The 19,077-nt window shown below is 40.5% G+C and overlaps 1 protein-coding gene across 7 annotated transcripts in view; it reads left to right on the top strand.

Annotated features, from left to right (window-relative positions):
• FBXW11 (F-box and WD repeat domain containing 11) overlaps positions 1-19,077 on the top strand; it is a 128,425-nt gene that overhangs the window by 95,491 nt on the left and 13,857 nt on the right. For all 7 annotated transcript variants that reach the window (XM_048860452.2, XM_048860449.2, XM_048860454.2 and 4 more), the window contains 6 exons: positions 13,183-13,320; positions 13,960-14,078; positions 15,116-15,365; positions 16,649-16,767; positions 17,476-17,586; positions 18,618-18,696. In XM_048860452.2, the coding sequence (XP_048716409.1) occupies positions 13,183-13,320; positions 13,960-14,078; positions 15,116-15,365; positions 16,649-16,767; positions 17,476-17,586; positions 18,618-18,696 (816 nt within the window). The remainder of the gene's footprint in view (positions 1-13,182; positions 13,321-13,959; positions 14,079-15,115; positions 15,366-16,648; positions 16,768-17,475; positions 17,587-18,617; positions 18,697-19,077) is intronic.

Raw genomic sequence — 19,077 nt, 5'->3', positions numbered from 1 at the left:
ATCTATAAGTCGGATAGACATTTTCTTGTAACTGTACAAGTTTTAGAGAAAATTAAACTTAAGATTGTAAATTCAAAACAATAGCTTAAAAACCCACCTTAATAGATCCCCTGTACTTAATTTTTTTTTTATTTTTTTTGTCATGGAAATTTTTGAGAGTATACATCTTCAGAACAAAAAAAAAAAAAAAAAACCCAACACAACAAGCAAAGATACCAGGTGTTTCAAAATCTGGAAATGTAGACTCAAAGTTTTCTATTGAACTGTAACTCTTCTCCCATAACTGCCATTCAAAATACATCTGGTCCTGGCCTGTCACGTCTTTCATTAAATGAGGTTCCTCTGGAATCTGTGTAGTACTTGTAAAATGTACAGGGACAAGGTGGCTGCCTGTGACTGAGGCTTCTGTTGGAACAAGGATAGGTGAAAGTGATATGTGGTATGTAATGTGTTTCTCCTGTAGTCTCTTAATTATACTGAGTAGTTGGTTGGGTGTGGCACATTGTTTTGGGGGGCATATGTGTGTGGTAATTGGGCAACTGTTGGTGTAGCTGGTATGTCAGTGGGCAGAGAAATGGAGGAGAATCTGGCTTTGAAGGTGGTATTTTTGTAGTCGGCAATTGGTGCTTACGTTTATACACTGAATCTGGAATATTACCTTACCCTGTAGAAGGTATGGATTGTCTCATGAACTCACGTGAAACGAGGTGAGCATACAGGATCAGAGTTAAGGTGGTTTAGAGAACCTTAACTCTTTCCTTTCTATACTTTCATAACATTTTGGTGTTTTGCAGGTATCCTTAACTTAAAATGTCCTGGCCTTCTAATGCTTGGTATATGTAAAATAAAATATTCTATCAAGTCTTTCCCCAAAGTTACTGATACAAATTTAGAGCCATAATTCCATTTTAACATTGTCTTTTCTCTGGGACTCCCTAGGGCTTTGAAGAGGTGGTTTGATCAGTCAAGGGCTTTTTAAGTTAGCAGACAAAGATATGACAAGATCCAATGTCTGGAATCTGAAGCTGGACGGAGTCAGACTTAGAAATAAGGCATACATTTTTAACTGTCAAGGCAATTAACCATTGAAACAGCTTTCTTAGGGATTTTGTGGCTTCTCCACCTCCTGAAATCTTTAAATCAAGATTAGAGGTCTCTCTAAAAGAGATGCTCTATCTCAATGACAAGTTACGGGCTTGATGTAGGAATCACTGGGTGGAATACTAAGTCATAATATTATTCAGGATGTCAGACTAGGTCAGTGGTCCCCAACGCGTTGTCCGTGGGTGCCATGGCGCCCATCGGGGCATTTATGTGCACCCGCCATCAGGGCCGGCACCAAGGAATGAAGAGAAGAGGAGAGGAGCGCTTCCGGCAGAGAAGCCACCGCCGAAATGGCGCCGAGGAGCGCTTCTGGCAGAGAAGCGTCACCACTGAAATGCTGCTGACAAGCGTCGCTGCCCGCCACACTCTTCTGAAGGCATGAATGTGCTCTTGGCCACAGAAAGGTTGGGGACCACTGGACTAGATGGTCATAACTGTCCTTTCTGGCCTTAAGATCTGTACATTTATAAAACACTAGTCTGTACTCTTTACTGGCTGTCAGTGACATCAGGTGAATTCAAGGGGATGGCTACCACCCACCAAGCCCCACATGGGTGTTGGCCACATCAGACACTCACTCTTACTTAACATGCCATCTTTATTTGTCCAGGAAACTTAAGCTAACTACTCAAAGGGAGCCAGGTCTTTCAATTACAGGCTCTCACTCTGGAATTCTTGTCCATATTCAGCAAACAGACAAGCCTTTGTCCAGACTTCTAAAGATATGAAGTCTCTCTTGTAAAGCCAACTCTCACTTCCAGAATCCCAAGCATTCAGCTTATACCAGCAAAATTTTCCTAGTCTTGGTCCTGCAAAGTTGCTGATTGGAGGGGGGAAGGAAGAAGGGTTGAGGAGTTGTGCAACTTGGGATTTGTTCTCAATGCTCAAATGTTTCTTTTCAATCTAAGCCCTGGGAAATGTTCCCATGTTCCAGATGTTTCCATCCTGGATTAGGGTCAATGCTTTTAGTACCCTGAATTTCTTGAGCTAGTAGTCAAGGGTCGGATAATTTTCTCTCTTATAAGGTCCCATCATTTCTAATTCTTCCTCTCAGAACAGGTTGTTCACACAGTCCTTCAATTGGAAAGTCTGCAACAGAAAAAGCCAGCACTTGGACCCCCTTTCTTTAGGTATTGCTGACAAAAGGGAGGAGGTAGAGGGACAAGGCCTGATTTAATTTCATCACCTCTATTCTTGAGTTCTTCAAAAGATCATGCAGAAAACTGCTGTAAAAATACCAGACTTCATCTTAGGGGCCATTCAGGGTCTGAAGGATTTTTCTATCCTTGCTGATTTTTAGAAGTAGTGTTGCTCTTACTTCAAACCTTGTTCTATAATATCTACCTGTAATATCATCCTTTGTAAGCTTTGTGATCCCTACACAAAAGGAAAAAGAATTTGTTTGTGTGGAGATCATCTGAGTTGGTCCAGTTAACCTTGTACTTAAAAACAGTCCACAGATATTGTGGTGCAGATAAATTGTTTTAAATGGACTACAGTAATAGGCAAATTGCCAAATAGTAGGGTAAATTCTATAGTTTTGATACCACAACTCCAAATCCCTGGACCTCTTCCGTATGATCTATGAAGCTGGACCAATTTATCCCTTTAGAATTAGCACAGATATAATCTATTCCTCATGATCTGTCAAGAAGATTATTTGTACATGTTCTTCATATCCTGAAATACATGGGAAGGTCCTTCATCTTGCTTCTGTGGAGACTAGTCTACTTAATTATGATGAGACTATCAAATGAGATTTCCCTCAAAGAATTTAGGGAAGAATGTGGCCAGGCCATCAAATAGACTCCATGTGTTCTTCCAAAAGTTAAGGGAGTTCATATTTTTAAAAATACAAGCTAGCTTTTAAAACCTTGGACATAAGAGGCAAAACATGAAGAGGAAAGAGACTCTTCAATGCAGTCATTACTAAGGTTAGGTGGGGAAAGATCTTTACTGTTTTTTGCCAAAGCTCTCCTGTGTAATTTCAAAGGAAATACATTTTTGTAATAACATTTACAGTATTGGAGTGAGATGATTGAAAATTTGTTGAGAAATCTGGCCAGCTGTATACATCCAAGTTATCTTCCTTTTGAGTGCTTATCGTTAGTAGCAGGTTTTTTAAAGGGTAGTTAAGTTTCCTTAAATGAATCTATTGACAAATAGGGGGATGCTTGAGTGTGTTTTTAGGCATGTAGGATGTGCTCAGACAACAGCAAGGTGGCCAAATAAGTGTCTAGTTCAGTATATTTCTAACTTTATATTTTTCATGGTATCACACAGTCATTTATTAAATAGTGATGTTAATCTCAAATGGAAACCAAAATGTGTAATATAGCCTTTGCTGGATAGTTGTGTACTGTCAGCTGTTCTGTTTATTATTGATGCATAGATCATTGCAGTAACTCACACTTGTCCTCCCCATTTTCCTTGCCCTTGGGTTGTCAGGTGTTGGGTTTTTTAAAAAAAATCTCCCCTGGAGAGCTGGAAGGGATTGAATTACCGTATATACTCGTTCATAAGCCGAATATTTTTGGTAAAAAAAAAGTGACGCATCAAAGAGCGGGGGTCAGCTTATAAACAGGTCTACACCAAAATTTGATTATTTTAAACTCTATGAAATCATTGAATTGAATATCTAATACATTGTCTTTTTGTTTACCTGGAGCATCTGCAGGCATGGAGCGCCTCAGTTCCCTGTGGCCGTGGTTCGCTGTTCCCAGCCAATGGGAGCTACGGGAAGTGGTGCCACTTCCTACAGCTCCCATTGGCTGGGAATGGCAAACCGCAGCCACTGGGAGCTGAGGGGATCCGTGCCTGCGAACGTTCCAGGTAAACAAAATGTCCCAACCCGCCAGCGGCTTACCCTGATGGGCCGGGAGCCAAAGTTTGCCAACCCCTGAAATATAGGGTCGGCTTATGAAAGGGTCATACAGTTTTTACTATTTTTACCTATTCATCTTGGGGGTCGGCTTATAAATCAACGGGCTAATGAACAAGTATATATGGTATGTTGCTCAGGTATCACGTTACCAATAAATAAATAAATCAGCTATCAAACTTCTCTCCCTGTTGTCAAGACAGCATGACTTCTTATGTCTAGAAGGTGGCATGTTGATTTAATTTCCATATATTTGAGTTCTTAAATACAAGGTTTCTAGAATCCTTGCTGGGAAATACTTACCTTGATATCTGCTTCTTCAAAAAGGTAATTTGTGGTCTTTTCAGTTTGCAGTCCTTACCAGGGACAGTATTGCATCATTTGAGGAGCTGTCTTTATTTGGATGTAATTTAAATTATTTAAAAGTTTTTAAACTGATAGCCAAGCAAAGTGAAATCTGCATTGCCTCTGCTATCTGTTCAGTGATGCAAACAACAGACCAACAAAAGGTAGATTCATAGAAATGTAGGACTGGAAGGGACCTCAGTAGGTCACTAGTCCAGTACCCTGCACTGAGGCACGACTAAGTATTACCTAGACCAGGGGTGGGCAAACTTTTTGGCCCGAGAGCCACATCGGGGTTGCGAAATGGTATGGAGGGCTGGGTGGGGAAGGCTGTGCCTCCCCAAACAGCTTGGCCTCCGCCCCCTCTCACTTCCATTTCCCGCCCCCTGACTGCCCCCCTCAGAATCCCCAACCCATCCAACCCCCCCCCCCCCCCGCTCCTTGTCCCCTGACCGCCCCCTCCTGGGACCCCCCCCACCTCTAACCATTCTCCCCCAGGACCCCACACCCCCAGCCCGTGCAAGGTCCCCTGGAACTCCCATGCCTATCCAACCCCCTCTTCTCCCTGTCCCTGACTGCCCCCACAGGATCCCTCCGCCCCATCCAACCGTCCCCTTACTGCCCACCGGGGCCTCCTGCCCCATATCCAACCCCCCCCACCCCCTTACCTGTACCCTTATCCTTACCATGCTGCTCAGAGCAGCAGGACAGGCTTATTTGAAATCCTGGGAGGTGGGCGGGCACAAACCATGCTGCAGGGGAGGGTGGGCAGTGGGGGCGGGGCCGGGAATGAGCCTCCCTGGCTAGGAGCTCAGGAGTTAGGCAGGACGGTCCTGTGGGCCGTTGTTTGCCCACCCCTGATCTAGACCATCCCTGACAGGGGTTTGGCTAACCTGTTCTTAAACTTCCCATGACAGATATTCCACAGCCTCCCAAGGTAGTTTATTCTGGAGCTTAATTACCTTTACAGTTAGGAAGTTTTTCCTAATGTCTTACCTAAATCTTCCTTACTGCAATTAAAGTGCATTATTTCTTGTCTTGTCCTCAGTGGTTAGGGAGAACAATTTATCACTCTCTTCTTTATAACAGCCTTTTACATAGTTGAAGACTGTTATCTTTTCGAGACTACATTCAGTTTTTCTGTCTTTCCTCATAAGTCATGTTTTCTCAACCTTTAATCATTTTTGTTACTCTCCTCTGAACTTTCTCCAGTTTGTCCACATCTTTCCAGAAATGTGGTGACAAGAACTGGACACAGTACTACAGTGGAGGCCTTCTTAGTGCAAAGTAGAGTGGAAGAATTACTTCTTGTGTCTTGCTTACAACACTGCTGCTAATACACCCCAGAATGATGTTCACTGTGGTGTGTTGTGTTTTTTGTTTGTTTGTTTTTGTTTTGGAAACAGTATTACAGACTCATCTTTAGTTTGTGATCCACTAGAACCCCCAGATCCTTTCTACAGGCCTGGGCAGTTATTTCCCATTTTGTGTTTGTGCAGTTGATTATTCCTTCCTAAGTGTAGTACTTTGCATTTGTCTGTATTGAATTTTATTCTGTTTATTTCAGACCATTTCTCCATTTTGTCTGATCATTTTTAATTTTAATCCTACCCTCCAAAGTGCTTGTAACCCTCCTAGCTTGGTATCTATCTGCAGACTTTATAAGTGTACTCTCTATGCAATTGTCTAAATCATTTATGAAGATATTGTATAGAACCAGACTCCGGACAGATCTCTGCGGGTGCCCACTCAATATGCCCTTCCAGAATGATTGTGATGGGGGACTTCAACTACCCAGATATCTGTTGGGAAAATAATACAGCAGGGCACATAACCACCAAGTCCTGTGTTTTGAATGGTTTTGTTAGTTGTTTAAAAAAAAAAGCCTCATACCTCTCTTCATTCTGGTTAGGTGGTCTATATTAGACGTCTACCATGACATCACCCTTTTTTACCCCTTGTATCCAGAGACTTTCAACAGGTCTGCCTCCCACTTCTTTCTCAACCTCAGTGCAGGTGTATGCATCTTTGATATTTCTAGCACTCTTCTGCTTTCCAGAGGCTGGGGGTAGGTCTACTCACCAATACATTGCTGGTGTTCTGCAGTCCCCCATATTACTATCTCTCTCTGGCTAACAGGCTGTAACCCTCTATCTTGTAGTTTTGTAGTAATTTTTTCAAGCCTTCAGATAACAGCTTTAATATTTAGGTCTTAAATTCTGCAGAATTTAATGACTTCGGTCCTGATACCCACAAGGTAAAGCTTTTCCACTGTTCTAGTGAGTTGATTAGTGAATTTTTCAGACTCCCTTATCTTTTGCCATGTTTTGTCCTCTTCTGATCTTTGAATATGTAATGTAAGCATGATTTACCCAAAATTGAACCAGGGGCATGTCCTACTCAGATCTAGTTTGGCTTTCAGCATTATCTCCCTAATTTCTAGCCTTGCTTTATTGCAGACAGTTCTTGAAAGCATATCTTGATTATCCTGACCAAGATGGTTATTAAAGCAAGACAGGAAGCCTTTGATTTGCTCACAGTGAATGTTTTCTGGTACATTTTCAGCAAAGGTGATCTTTTTGTGTCTTTATTAAAACTTTAAAAAAACTTATTCTGAACCTAGATGTATGATGCATCTAGATAAGGGCATAAGCACGGAATAATAGAAATTCATTTTAGGGAACGTTACCAAGACACTTAAAGAAGTTTTTTATCAAGCTAGTTGTTTCTAGCTCTTGTAAAAGTCATCAGCCTACCTAGCTGATTTCATACTGTTTTTTATTTTTAATTTAATCTTATGTTCTACAGATTTACCTATTGAACCTTTATACCAGTGGACATGTATTTCTTCAGTTTATTTTACCGAAGGAGGCTATTGTGATAAAACAACTTTTCATTACTCACAAGGACAAATTGGATGCAGTCATTTTTCTAAGCTAATCCTTCCCTTTCCTCCTTGACAGTCTCACTTGTATTTTCACTTAATGGTTTACCCATGATAAAGTGTGAACTTCCTTGGTGAGTAGACCCTAAGCCATCAATTTCTACAGAATATAAGCTTATATTTAAAAGTTAAAAAATTCTCTTGTGCTTGTGAAGAGAACTTCAAGAATGTGACCTGATGCATGCATTTAATGAGGCTGCAGACAGGGCCATCCTTAGGAGGGTGTGGGGCCTCTGACATAGGTGCAGAGTTTTTATCTGGCAAGGGGTGCTCCCCCTGGCTCTGCACAGGCCCCACTCTCACTGCACCCCTTCCTCCAAGACCCCCCCTTCCCGGCCCTGCCCCACCCCCACTCAGCCTCTTCCCCGCTCCAGTTCTGCCCCCTCCCCCAAGCATGCTGCGCCCTCACTCCTCTCCCCTCCCCCTAGCGTCTTAAGATGCGGTGAAACAGCTGATCGATGGTAGGCGCTGGGAGGGAGGGAAGGAGAGGTGCTGATCTGCGGCGCCCGCTGGGGGGAAGGGAAGGTTGGAAGGGGGGCTCCTCACCTGTCCACCTCCTCACGAAGCACGCAGCCCCCCAAAGCATGGGGCATGGGGCAGTCACCCTGATTTGCCGTACCCCAGGGACAGCTCTGGCTGCAGGCATACAGCTCCAGTGACATAGCTGCTGCTTCTACCTTTCCTAAGCAGTAACTGAGTGAAAGTGACAACTCTGCTCATTTTCTCTTCTGCTCTTCAGAATCCTGGGGGCAGTGATGCAGCAAGGATTATATAAAATTAACTCTGCCGTTACGCAGAAAATGCTACAGGAGAGGGAGACACCAGACCTACTCACAGGAGTAAGATCCAAAAAATTGAGGCTGGGGTAGAGTAGTGGAAAGATTCCCAGCAGCCATGAGGTTCTTACGGCCCTAAGGCTTGGGGAACAGAGAGGACCCAGGGAATTATGGAGCACTCAGTCTAACTTCAATACCTGGAAAGATACTGGAACAAATTACTCGTCAGTTTGTAAGCACCTAGAAGATAATAGGATAATACACAAATGCCAGCATGGATTTATCAAGATACAAATCATGCCAAACCAATCTAATTTCCATCTTTGAGAGGTTACTGGCCTAGTAGATGGGAGGGGAAGCTGTAAATTTGATGTAGCTTTTTTTGTAAGGCTTTTGACACGGTCCCACTTGACATTCTGATAAGCAAACTTGGAAAATGTGGTCTAGATGAAATTACTATAAAATAGGGTACATTACTTGTTGAAAGACTATATTCAGAGTAATTATCAATGGTTTGCTGTCAAACTGGAAGGATGTATGTAGTGGTGTCTTGCAGGGATCTGTCCTGGGTCGAGTATTGGTCAATATTTGCATTAATGACTTGGCTAATGGAGTGGAGAGTATGCTTATAAAATTTGCAGGTGATGCCATGGTGGGAGGAGGAGTCACAAACACTTTGGAGGACAGGATTAGAATTCAAAAGGACCGTGACAAATTGGAGAGTTGGTCTGAAATCAACAAGATGAAAATCAATAAAGACAAGTGGAAAGTGAAGGAAAATCAAATGCAAAATGTGGAATAACTAGCTAGGCAATAATACTGCTGAAAAGGAGTTATAGTGGATTATAAATTGAATATGAGCCTACAATGTGATGCAGTTGCCGCCTCCCCCCCCCCCAAAAAAAAAAAGGCTAATTCATTCTGGGGTGGTTTAGCAAGAGTGTTGTATGTAAGACATGGGAGGTAATTGTCCCACTCTGCTTGGCACTGGTGAAGCCTTAGCTGGAGTACTGTGTCCAGGCCTGGGCGTGACACTTTAGGAAAGATGTGGACAAATTGGAGAGAGTTCAGAGAAGAGCTATAAATATGATAAAAGGTTTAGAAAACCTGAGCTGTGAGGAAGGGTTTAAAAAAGCAACTGGGCATGTTCAGTCTTCAAAAAAGTTGTTGTGGTCCAGGGGATCTGTTAGGTCTTCAAATATGTTAGGGGCTGTTACAAAGAGACAATGATCAGTTGTTCTGCATGTCCACTGAATGTAGGACAAGAATTAATGGGCTTAATTTGCAGCAAAGGAGAATTAGGTTAGATATTAGGAAAAACTTTCTAACTGTAAGGATAGTTAAGTGCTGGAATAGACTTCCAAGGGAAATTGTGGAATCCCTGTCATTGGAGGTTTTTAAGAACACCTGGCAAACATCTGTCGGGGTGGTTTTAGGGATACTTGGTCCTGCCTCAGAGTAGGGGTGGGATGACAGGTTTTCAGCTGCCATTGACACAAAAGGTTGTAATATTCTAGGAGGAAAATCCCTCCAACTGTTACTAATGTTTTAGCAAGTAAACTGAAGGAACTTAAAACGGTTTCCCCAGGGAAGCATGGAAATGGTACTGCCCCATGCCCTTCACCAGTGGCTGACTCCTATCTGTGCTGCAGGAGATACAAATTCACTGCTGCCTGTGAGGGTGAACCAAGTGCACTTTTTACTATAACACATATGAAGGTCAAAATATAATTAAGTCAAATATGTGTGTTATCAAACAAACAGTAACTTAGCAGGTGAATAATCTATATTTTTAACACATCCCATGAATAATATAAATATTGTGATGCTTAACCAGGAAAAAGAACACTTCTGAATCTGAAGCCTTTGCCTACAGTCAGGCGTTGCTTAAAGAACTAACAAGGCTCTATCATCCCTGTCTATCCTGGGCCGCTCTTTGCATATCCTCTATGTTAAAGCCCATTAGTTTTCTCTCTCTCTGTACTGTTCAACAGATGGATTCTTTCAGACATCCCTTTTTTCATGTTCTTCTATATGACCAGTCATACACCTGCCATCAGAGATGTTCTAGCTTCTTTCCTAGCATATCCCAGATATTTCCATCTTCCTTTCTGGGTAACTTTTGGAGATAGCTTTTCTAGGAAACAAAACCAAATCAACTTTTGATTTATTCTTTTTCATGATTAAAAGGAATGATTCCAAATTACCTTGATTGAAATTATCTGCTCTGGTTGGATGAGATTCTCCTCTAGTTTATTATCCTGTGAGGGTACAGTGTATTTGATAGGTACTTTCAGCTACCGATTCTCCTGTTTTTGACTTTGGTTATAGAAGTGTGTGAAACTGTGGGTGTGTATATGCTGTAGGAAACTGGTATTTCCCAGCATTTAAGTTTGTCTGGCTTGTAGTTCTGGGAACTGAGTTTAGAGGAGGTTTTATTTATAATTTGAAGCTTTATTGAGGGGATGTATATAAAAATTACAGGTAACAAGAGGCAGAGGTTTTGTAATTTGTGTGTGAAGAAACCTTGGATTTCTGTAGCATTAATTCCGTAACGTTTGCCGTAGTGCATAAAATGTAATAACGCCTTCCATACAAATACCTACCCACTTTGCATACACAGAATTTATTTTAAAATATCTGCTTAAGGAGGTTGCAGGTGAAATCTTTGTCAGCTTCACCTTTGAGTAACAGAAATTTCATATAGCAAGAATCTTTTATGTGGTTGCAAGTACTGTATTTAACATGCTCCTTCGTAGAGGGTGTTCCAAGTTGCCCACCCACTCAGCTGTATTTGTCATCTAAAATGTTATTTCTCTATACTCACATCTGTTTCCACTCTATTGCCAATTGTAATGCTGCTGTATATTCTCTGTGTATCGTGGCTACTTTCCCAGTATATTGAAAATTTATGCCGTGTAAGGGGATTTTACAGGTTCTCAAAAACATGAAATATTTTCCCACAGTAGCCACACCACATAATGTCTAAATGAAATGACATCTACTCTCAGAATTAAAATATACACCTGCACATGACTTACTGCTTCATATTGCTCAGACAAATGTATAAATAATATTTCAGTTTCCTTCATTTGTAGCCAACATTTACATATGGTAACCTTATTAAGTAGCTTCCAATGCTGAATTTTTGAGTATTGAACTAAATAGAAACAGTGACTGACTTAAAATGAATGTCTTTTCTTCTGTTTCCCAGAACATTAAATGATATTGCCCTGCAGTGGGCAGGTGATACTACCTTTTAAAATAAACAAACATAGCTAAATACTGTAAACCAAAAATTAAATGGCTACCTCTTCCCCCTGCAAAAAACCCCAAACCAAACAAACCTAAACAAATATTGTAATGCGCAATATAATCTCTGCCAGGCACACTACAATAGAGTCCCAGGGCTACATCTGGCATGGTGGTCAAAAACTCAATACATACAAGCAGAGCATAATTATTTAATGCTCAATGTACAAGTTGCTGACCAACAGTTTGAAAAACTTGGAAGCATTGGCTGACAGGTATTGCTGATCTGAAAATGAAAACTGGCTTCCTGCCTTAATTTTCTTGTAAATTTCACCAAAGGGCAAGGAAAAAAGTGGATGATTTGAAAGCATAGTTTGCTGTTTTGCTTACCACCATATCATCTTGTGTAAGCCAACTGTACCCTTCTGGCACTTCAGGAACAGTGTTGGTGGGGTAAATAGGTATGTGGTCTCCCTAGAATGCCTTATGAGCTACCATTGGACAGCAGCTTTTTTTTTAATTGGAAAATCAAATTTTGTCTTGATTTGTCCTTGAAAAATCAGTGTTCTGTTCTTGGATGGTTTTGCAGGCTTTTGGAGGGAACCAGAAGGAGGGACAAAACGTAGTTCAGAACTCTGATTCAGAGATGAGGTGCTTCAGTAGGAATGCCCTGATAGGTTAGAGGGGCGAGCGGAGATTATAAATTGAGCATAGCATCAAGATATCGATAAGTAAGATCTCCAGAACAAATCTTCAGTTCATCAACCACTCGATTCCCATTCACCTGTTTTTTCTCTTTCAAACATTGCAATCTGTCATATGACTTATCTGTTTTTCTGTGTGTTTACAAAGAATGAGAAATATCCCAATGTATCTGGGGATTCCATATGTTCTGTGATTTTGTTTTTGTTCCACTGCACTGATTCTTTTATGATTACTATTATAAATCTTCTAACCAGGATTCCTGATTTCTTTGAAATGGCTCAGCATGTGTCCTCTTGCCAACGTAAAGTTGATTAAAAGATAGAACGTAAATCTGCTTTTAATGTTAAATTGATTACAGCCTATTTGTTAAAATATACCAGATTTGAATTTTCTATTTCCCCAACAAAGCGTACACCACAAAATCAAAGTGAGAGGCTGAATTACTTCATACTTAAAAGCGAATTTTAGGAAGAACACATAGTGGATAACATCTGATAAAGAATTTAAAGGCAATTTCCCAATAGTTAGTTTTCATTTTTTATAACAGTCCATATTTCATGGTTTCATTTTATTTTTTTCTTGGTTTTCATCAGGGTTTAAAATGAGATATATAACAAAAACATTTCCCAAAGTTGGTTCCTAAGAAAAATAGCATCAGTTACTATATTTTGCTATTTGACATATTAGCTGAAGTTTTCAAAACAGATGTGACCTCCATTTTGGACTTTAAACAAATTTGTATTGTTGTTCACCCTCCCAAATGAGACTGCGTGTAGTGTGATGTCCATGAATTATAAAAGCAGAGGCTTTGTAACCTATATCAGATGATGGGATTGATTAAACGAGCAAACTGAATTTTTCCCATTATAAAAAGATATCTAAGTCAAGCATTAGAGATCCCGGTGCAAGATTGGTGGGTGTAACAATGAGGAAAAGTTATAGCTTTGTCTTGACAAAATGCAAAAGTCATAATTCTAATTAGTCCTATTTTACGTATTCGCTATTGGAAATTGAAAGTACGTTTTCCCAAAAGAACCAAATATGTCAGGGTTCATGGAGGAATTTTACTCCAGGTGAAAATCCCAATCATATTTTTGTCCAAGAAATCATGTTTTTAACAAACATACACAGCTTTATTCATCACTTGGTATAAATAGTTTCCCTCCTCTTTCTAGACTATAGAATCTAACTGGCGATGTGGACGACACAACTTGCAAAGAATTCAGTGCCGCTCTGAAAATAGCAAAGGTGTCTACTGTTTACAGTATGATGATGAAAAGATCATCAGTGGCCTAAGGGATAACTCCATTAAGGTAATATATTTCCTTCCTCTTTATTTAGAGAGATGAGCCACTGCCTCTGTCTTGGCCTTAGACTTGGAAAGGAGGCTGTCAGGTGCTGCTTGTTTCCTTGGGGCCCATCTCTCCTGTCTTTTTGTGGGACAGTGTTTGTGCAGCACTTTCTGAGGATGGCATGTTTTGCATGCTCTCGCAGGGGAAGCTGGTAACATATCGCTGCTTGTGTTTTGTCTCATGAATGGTGTGGGTTGCCAGTCATGGCAATTTTGACCAGATTGAAAATCAACACCTTCTATGAAATCAGATTTACTGTAAACAGATGGCTTGTGCCCCGTTGCTTGGCTGCATCCTATGGTTTTGTTAATGGTTTGGATTATTGCTAATTTCTGCTCTTTCCCTATGAAACAAAATGTTTCCTTATGAATGACAAACTTCTGTCTCATGGTTGGCAGTTTCATAGATCTGTCCAGCATGTGCTTGTCTCCTTGGCAAGGCAGGAGAACATAAAAACAGAAATGAAGGCTCAAGGTCCACACCTGGAAATTGCAGGAGAATGTGCATGCTGGAATGCTCATTGATTCTCTTTGCCACCACTGGTCCTCTCTTCACAATAGTGAAAGCCAAAATTTCGACCCATATCTTTGTTTTTGACAGATTTGGGATAAAACAAGCTTGGAATGTTTGAAAATATTAACAGGGCACACTGGGTCCGTTCTCTGCCTGCAGTATGACGAGAGAGTCATTGTAACTGGATCTTCAGACTCTACAGTGAGGTGAGCTTCAAGTATTAGCATAATGAACTCAAGTCTGGGGCAGGGGCACTCAAAACAAATAATCCACTGTGAGTACTAAAGTGTAAGGACCACTCCACAAAACAATATAGTACTGTGCCTTTAAAGGCTAGGCACATGATACAACTTAAGACCGTATGCGGTATTTTGTAGCATCCCCAAGCTTTAGAGTTGCCTACTTGTAGGATTTGAATTTCAAAAGTTTTGAAAGACTATAAACCCTCATGATTCAGAGCATAAGCCGACATCTGACTGGGATAGGAAGAAACTTTGATGTTAGGTGGGTTATTCCATGATTGCCCAATTTAGGGTTTCTTGCATCTTCCTCTGAAACATCTGACCACCACTGATGATAGGATACTGATGTTGGATCATTGGCCGTTCCTGTATTCTTAGGTTTAAAGTTTTATGTGATTTTAACGCTTAATAAAGGGGCTGTAGTGACAGCCCTGGAGACGGCAATGCTTGCCCCAGGTACAGCACAGTCAAAGTCATTGCAGGTTTCTTTGGCGTGTTCTGTGTTGCCTTGGCCTGGAGGAGACTTCATTCTCCATGTCCAATCAGTTCTTAATCTCTGAGAGGGGCATTTATGGTCTCTTTTGTGGTGTGGATGCCATTGCACTAAGACTTGAGGAGAGATTACCGTATCTTCGTTTCACATGAACTAGTGGACAGCCATGGGATGGCAGTAACTTCCAGTTGCTACTGACCTGGGCTTGAACTGGCATCTTTCATATAGGTGAAAGATTTGTATCTCATTACCAGTCCTCTGTGTAATCCATTGTCAGCCTTTGCTTGATTTGTGGCCTTTATACATAAGCCTCTTTGTCTGTTAAAATGACTTCTGGAAGCAAGCCATGAGACTTAGCAACTTTGGGCAGCCAGAGAGATAAAATGGTTGAGGAGGGCTGTCCCTCAGACTAGCAGACCACTCATCATTGTGAACATTTCCTGTTTGTAATGTGTGTAGTCATGTCAGTTAATTCAGGATAAATTTCATTTTTCTTCCCCCCTACCAGAGTTTGGGATGTAAACACAGGCGAAGTTCTGAACACACTGATTCATCACAACGAGGCAGTGCTTCATCTGCGTTTCAGTAATGGCTTAATGGTGACATGTTCAAAGGACAGGTCCATTGCTGTTTGGGATATGGCATCACCTACTGATATCACCTTGCGTCGTGTGTTGGTTGGCCATCGTGCTGCTGTTAATGTTGTAGACTTTGATGACAAGTATATTGTCTCTGCATCAGGTGACAGGACCATTAAAGTAAGTTAGAAGAAAGAGCCCTGCTCTGTTTACTCAGGAAACTGCAAATCAAAATGAATGATGTGTGCCTAAAAGTTTTAAAAATTCCACTTCAAAAAAACAGAGTTGTTGAATGTGTGCTTAAAATCCAATTCCCAAATGTGTATGTGAGCAGTTCTGTGGCTATTTCTTCATCACTCATCTATCACTTCCTGTTAGATGTTAAAGCCTTTATGCAAATAACTTGACTTGTAACATTTTTTGAGGCTTCTGTCATAAATGTTATAAATGTTAAGTTATAAAAAACTTAAATTCTACTCACGATTAGGTCTTGAAATTGGCTAGAAAATTAAACATGGTACTTTTCTGTGCTTTTTTTTCCAAATGATTTGTGTTTTCTATAAATTGGCAATCCTGTTCTAGACATGAAATTTATAGGCAGCCACCTTTCCCCATCATACCTTCTCCGCAACTAAACCAAATTTTGCCATGTTTGAGGGATTAAAATGCTGTGTTTGAAGATCACCAGATCATCGTAGTTACCCCAGACTTACTATACAACAAAGATGTTTCCATCCTTCCCTCCCTAGAACCACAACTGATTTAAACTGTGCTAAGAGCTTTTTGTGGCAAAGTTATGTCTGACACCTGCTAAAGGTACTGTATTCTTACGGAAATGACCCATTAGACCCTTTACAACGTTAAGTACAACTTCTTAAAAAAAATGCACAAGGATTCTAAACAATTCATTTAACATTGATCCTTGTGTTTCCACCCCCAAACGCTCTTCTCTCAGCCTCAAGTCAAGTGTGTCTGGTCTTGTCTTCAATAAGTGGTAGATTGTTGGCCATGTCAATGGTAAAAAATAGGTTAATGATATTCAGACTAGTCTTTGTGTCGAAGCTGGTTATTTTGTGATCTGATTACTAACCAGCCAACATTTAAATTCAATCAGAATTCTAAAATTACTTGAGCAATGCTTACTTGCTTTACAAAAAGTTTAAACGTTTTTAATATTTTAAATTTATGATGATTTAGTCAATTTGAACAGATTTATGTATTATAGCAGTGTTGGGAGGACCCAGCTGGGTTTGGAGCCCCATTGTGACTCACATTGTACAAATACAAAATACACCATGGTCCTAGCCACGGAAGAGCTTACAGTCTAAGCTTTCATTCAGCTTTCACCTCAAAGTACTTCTTCAGAGTCCTGATTTTTTTTAATGAAGTTTGAACATAAATTCTGTTTAACTTATAAAACCTCAAGCTCTCTCAAAATTGAATGTTTTTAATTTTCTCCACAGGTCTGGAGTACAAGCACATGTGAGTTTGTTCGTACTCTAAATGGGCACAAGCGTGGCATTGCATGCCTTCAGTACAGGGATCGACTAGTTGTGAGTGGATCGTCAGACAACACCATTAGGTGCGTGGAAGACAGTTGTTAACAGCATATTGGAGAGAATGTGCATTTGCAAATGTAAAAAAGGATTTTTTTCTAGGTCTCTTGAACCTGCCCTACGGTTTAATAGCACAGTAATCTTTTAGCTTTTGATATGTCTTGTCAACATTAGAACAGGCAACCATTGCTGAGGAGGGAACAGGTAATATATAACACATACTCAAGCAAGTGCAGCTCACAAACTGTTGGGCTTATGTCAGCATCTAAAAATGTAATTTACAAATCTTAATACAGTCTATTGAACTGAAGATCATTGGAGAAATTGGAAGTCCAATTAAAGCACCAGGTTATTTCAGTTACTACATATACCTCTGATACACATGGCTTTATGTGCAGAATAAAAAGGGAGATGGATTCAGCAATAAAATTAATTTATATTGAAATAGTCACAAGCTTCCAGCCTTTACTTTTAAAATGCATTTAATTTCGAAAATGATCAATACAATTCCGTGGGGCAGACTGACTAGGAATGTGTCTGAGTTGCAGTGTACTCCCTTCTGGGGACTGTGTACAGGGGCCTCAGATGTACTTTTTTGCAATGTAGTATGGTTTTAGTTTTCAGAGAACCAATAAAGATTATATTAAAATGGAAATTGCAGCATGAGTAAGTGGATTGGAGCGCTAGTGTCACACAAGAGTTTCTCAAAGATCCATTTCTTCTGTTTTCTTAAGGTTATGGGATATTGAATGTGGTGCCTGTTTAAGAGTACTAGAAGGCCATGAAGAACTGGTTCGATGCATCCGATTTGATAACAAGAGAATTGTTAGTGGAGCCTATGACGGGTACGTGCTTCAAACATGCTTTGAGAAAGTTATTCATGTATCTCCTAGTAAAGCATATTTCTGAAAGTTCTCATCCCTAACACACATAATGAGGATTCTATTTTGGTTTGCATCCTGCTGTCTAAGTGATCTGGTTATGACAGATCTACATGTAACCTGGGTGTCGCCCACTTCCTGTAGATTTCAATAATGCAGACTACCTATATCCTGAATGTAGCCTTTGAATATTATACTGTTTTATTCTGCAGCTCCTTCCAGTAACTTGTTTTAGGGCTCTTCAACTCTGTTCATAGGGGTGGGTAGGTAGCTCTAGGTCCCTGCAGAATTAAGTATTCTACTAATCAAGTTTATATGGCTTTGCTGTACAGCACAAGCTGGTTAGAATGGGCAAATAGCTTGTCTTAAGTAGTGTCTGTTGTGAATAGACATTTCACTTCACTTGGTTTCCTCCCCATAGACATCACTCCTTGAGAAACTCCCTACTTCCCAACAGGTCTGTCCGCCTTTTTACTAGACACCAGCACTGAAACTGTATTCTGAGGCGCCACGCACACTTTTGAAATTGCAGCAGCACAGTCCAGCAGAGAGGCTGTAATATTTCTGTTCTCTGATAGGAGCCTTAAAGTTAGTGGGGTGGGGCTGCTATGAGAGCATCAGGGAGCCGCCTGTAAAGGAAAATGGCCTAACATTGAGTGAATTCAAGGAAACTATACAGGGACATGGATTATCCCATTGCTTTTATTCTCCTTGTTAGCTTGTCACCTCTGGTATTGGGCTGAATTGTAGTTCAAGTGAACAGCATAGGTCTGTTGAAGGCAAGTCAGGAACTCCTTTCAACTTGAATTGGTTATTTTGATTCTACCCTTCTCTTGGGATCTGTAATCCTAAATAGATTCCCAGGGGCTGTTCTCCCAGCATTTCATCGGCAGTATGCTAGAGTTTGAGGTCTTCTCAGTTTTAAGTTCATATGCAAAATATTCCTCAGATGCAGAAATGAATAATCCTGTTTGTGCTCTTGTTTCATTTTATAGCAAAATTAAAGTTTGGGACTTGCAAGCTGCTCTTGACCCTCGTGCCCCAGCTAGCACACTATGCTTGCGTACATTGGTGGTATGTAAACATTGATACATTTGGGGTTTTGCACAATTATACTATTTTATATTTGGCAAAAGTGAACATTTTAATGTTAAATTTTATTGCAAATGCATCGAGTGTCTTGAGGTAGATAAGAAATTTAGCGCATTCTGCAACTTCTGCTCTGTTCCCAAAGCTGGGAACAAATGAAGAGGATTGGGCATGCTGCATTGTGCACTGAATTCTTATTGACTCTGAGCATAGAAGAAAAATTGAGCTGTTAAGCTCTTCTGGCTTGGTATTCTCAAATGGTCTAAAAATGTAATCAATATGACATTGCATCCAAATCATTCTGGTTCCTGGGGTGGTATTTTAATATCATATAAATATTGTACCACTGGCTTTAAATAAATGGAC

The sequence above is a fragment of the Caretta caretta genome, chromosome 8, assembly GCF_965140235.1.
Source record: "Caretta caretta isolate rCarCar2 chromosome 8, rCarCar1.hap1, whole genome shotgun sequence".
Lineage (NCBI taxonomy): Eukaryota > Metazoa > Chordata > Testudines > Cheloniidae > Caretta > Caretta caretta.
The sequence above is the reverse complement of the archived record's forward strand: the minus strand, read 5'-3'. Positions and strand labels throughout refer to the sequence as shown.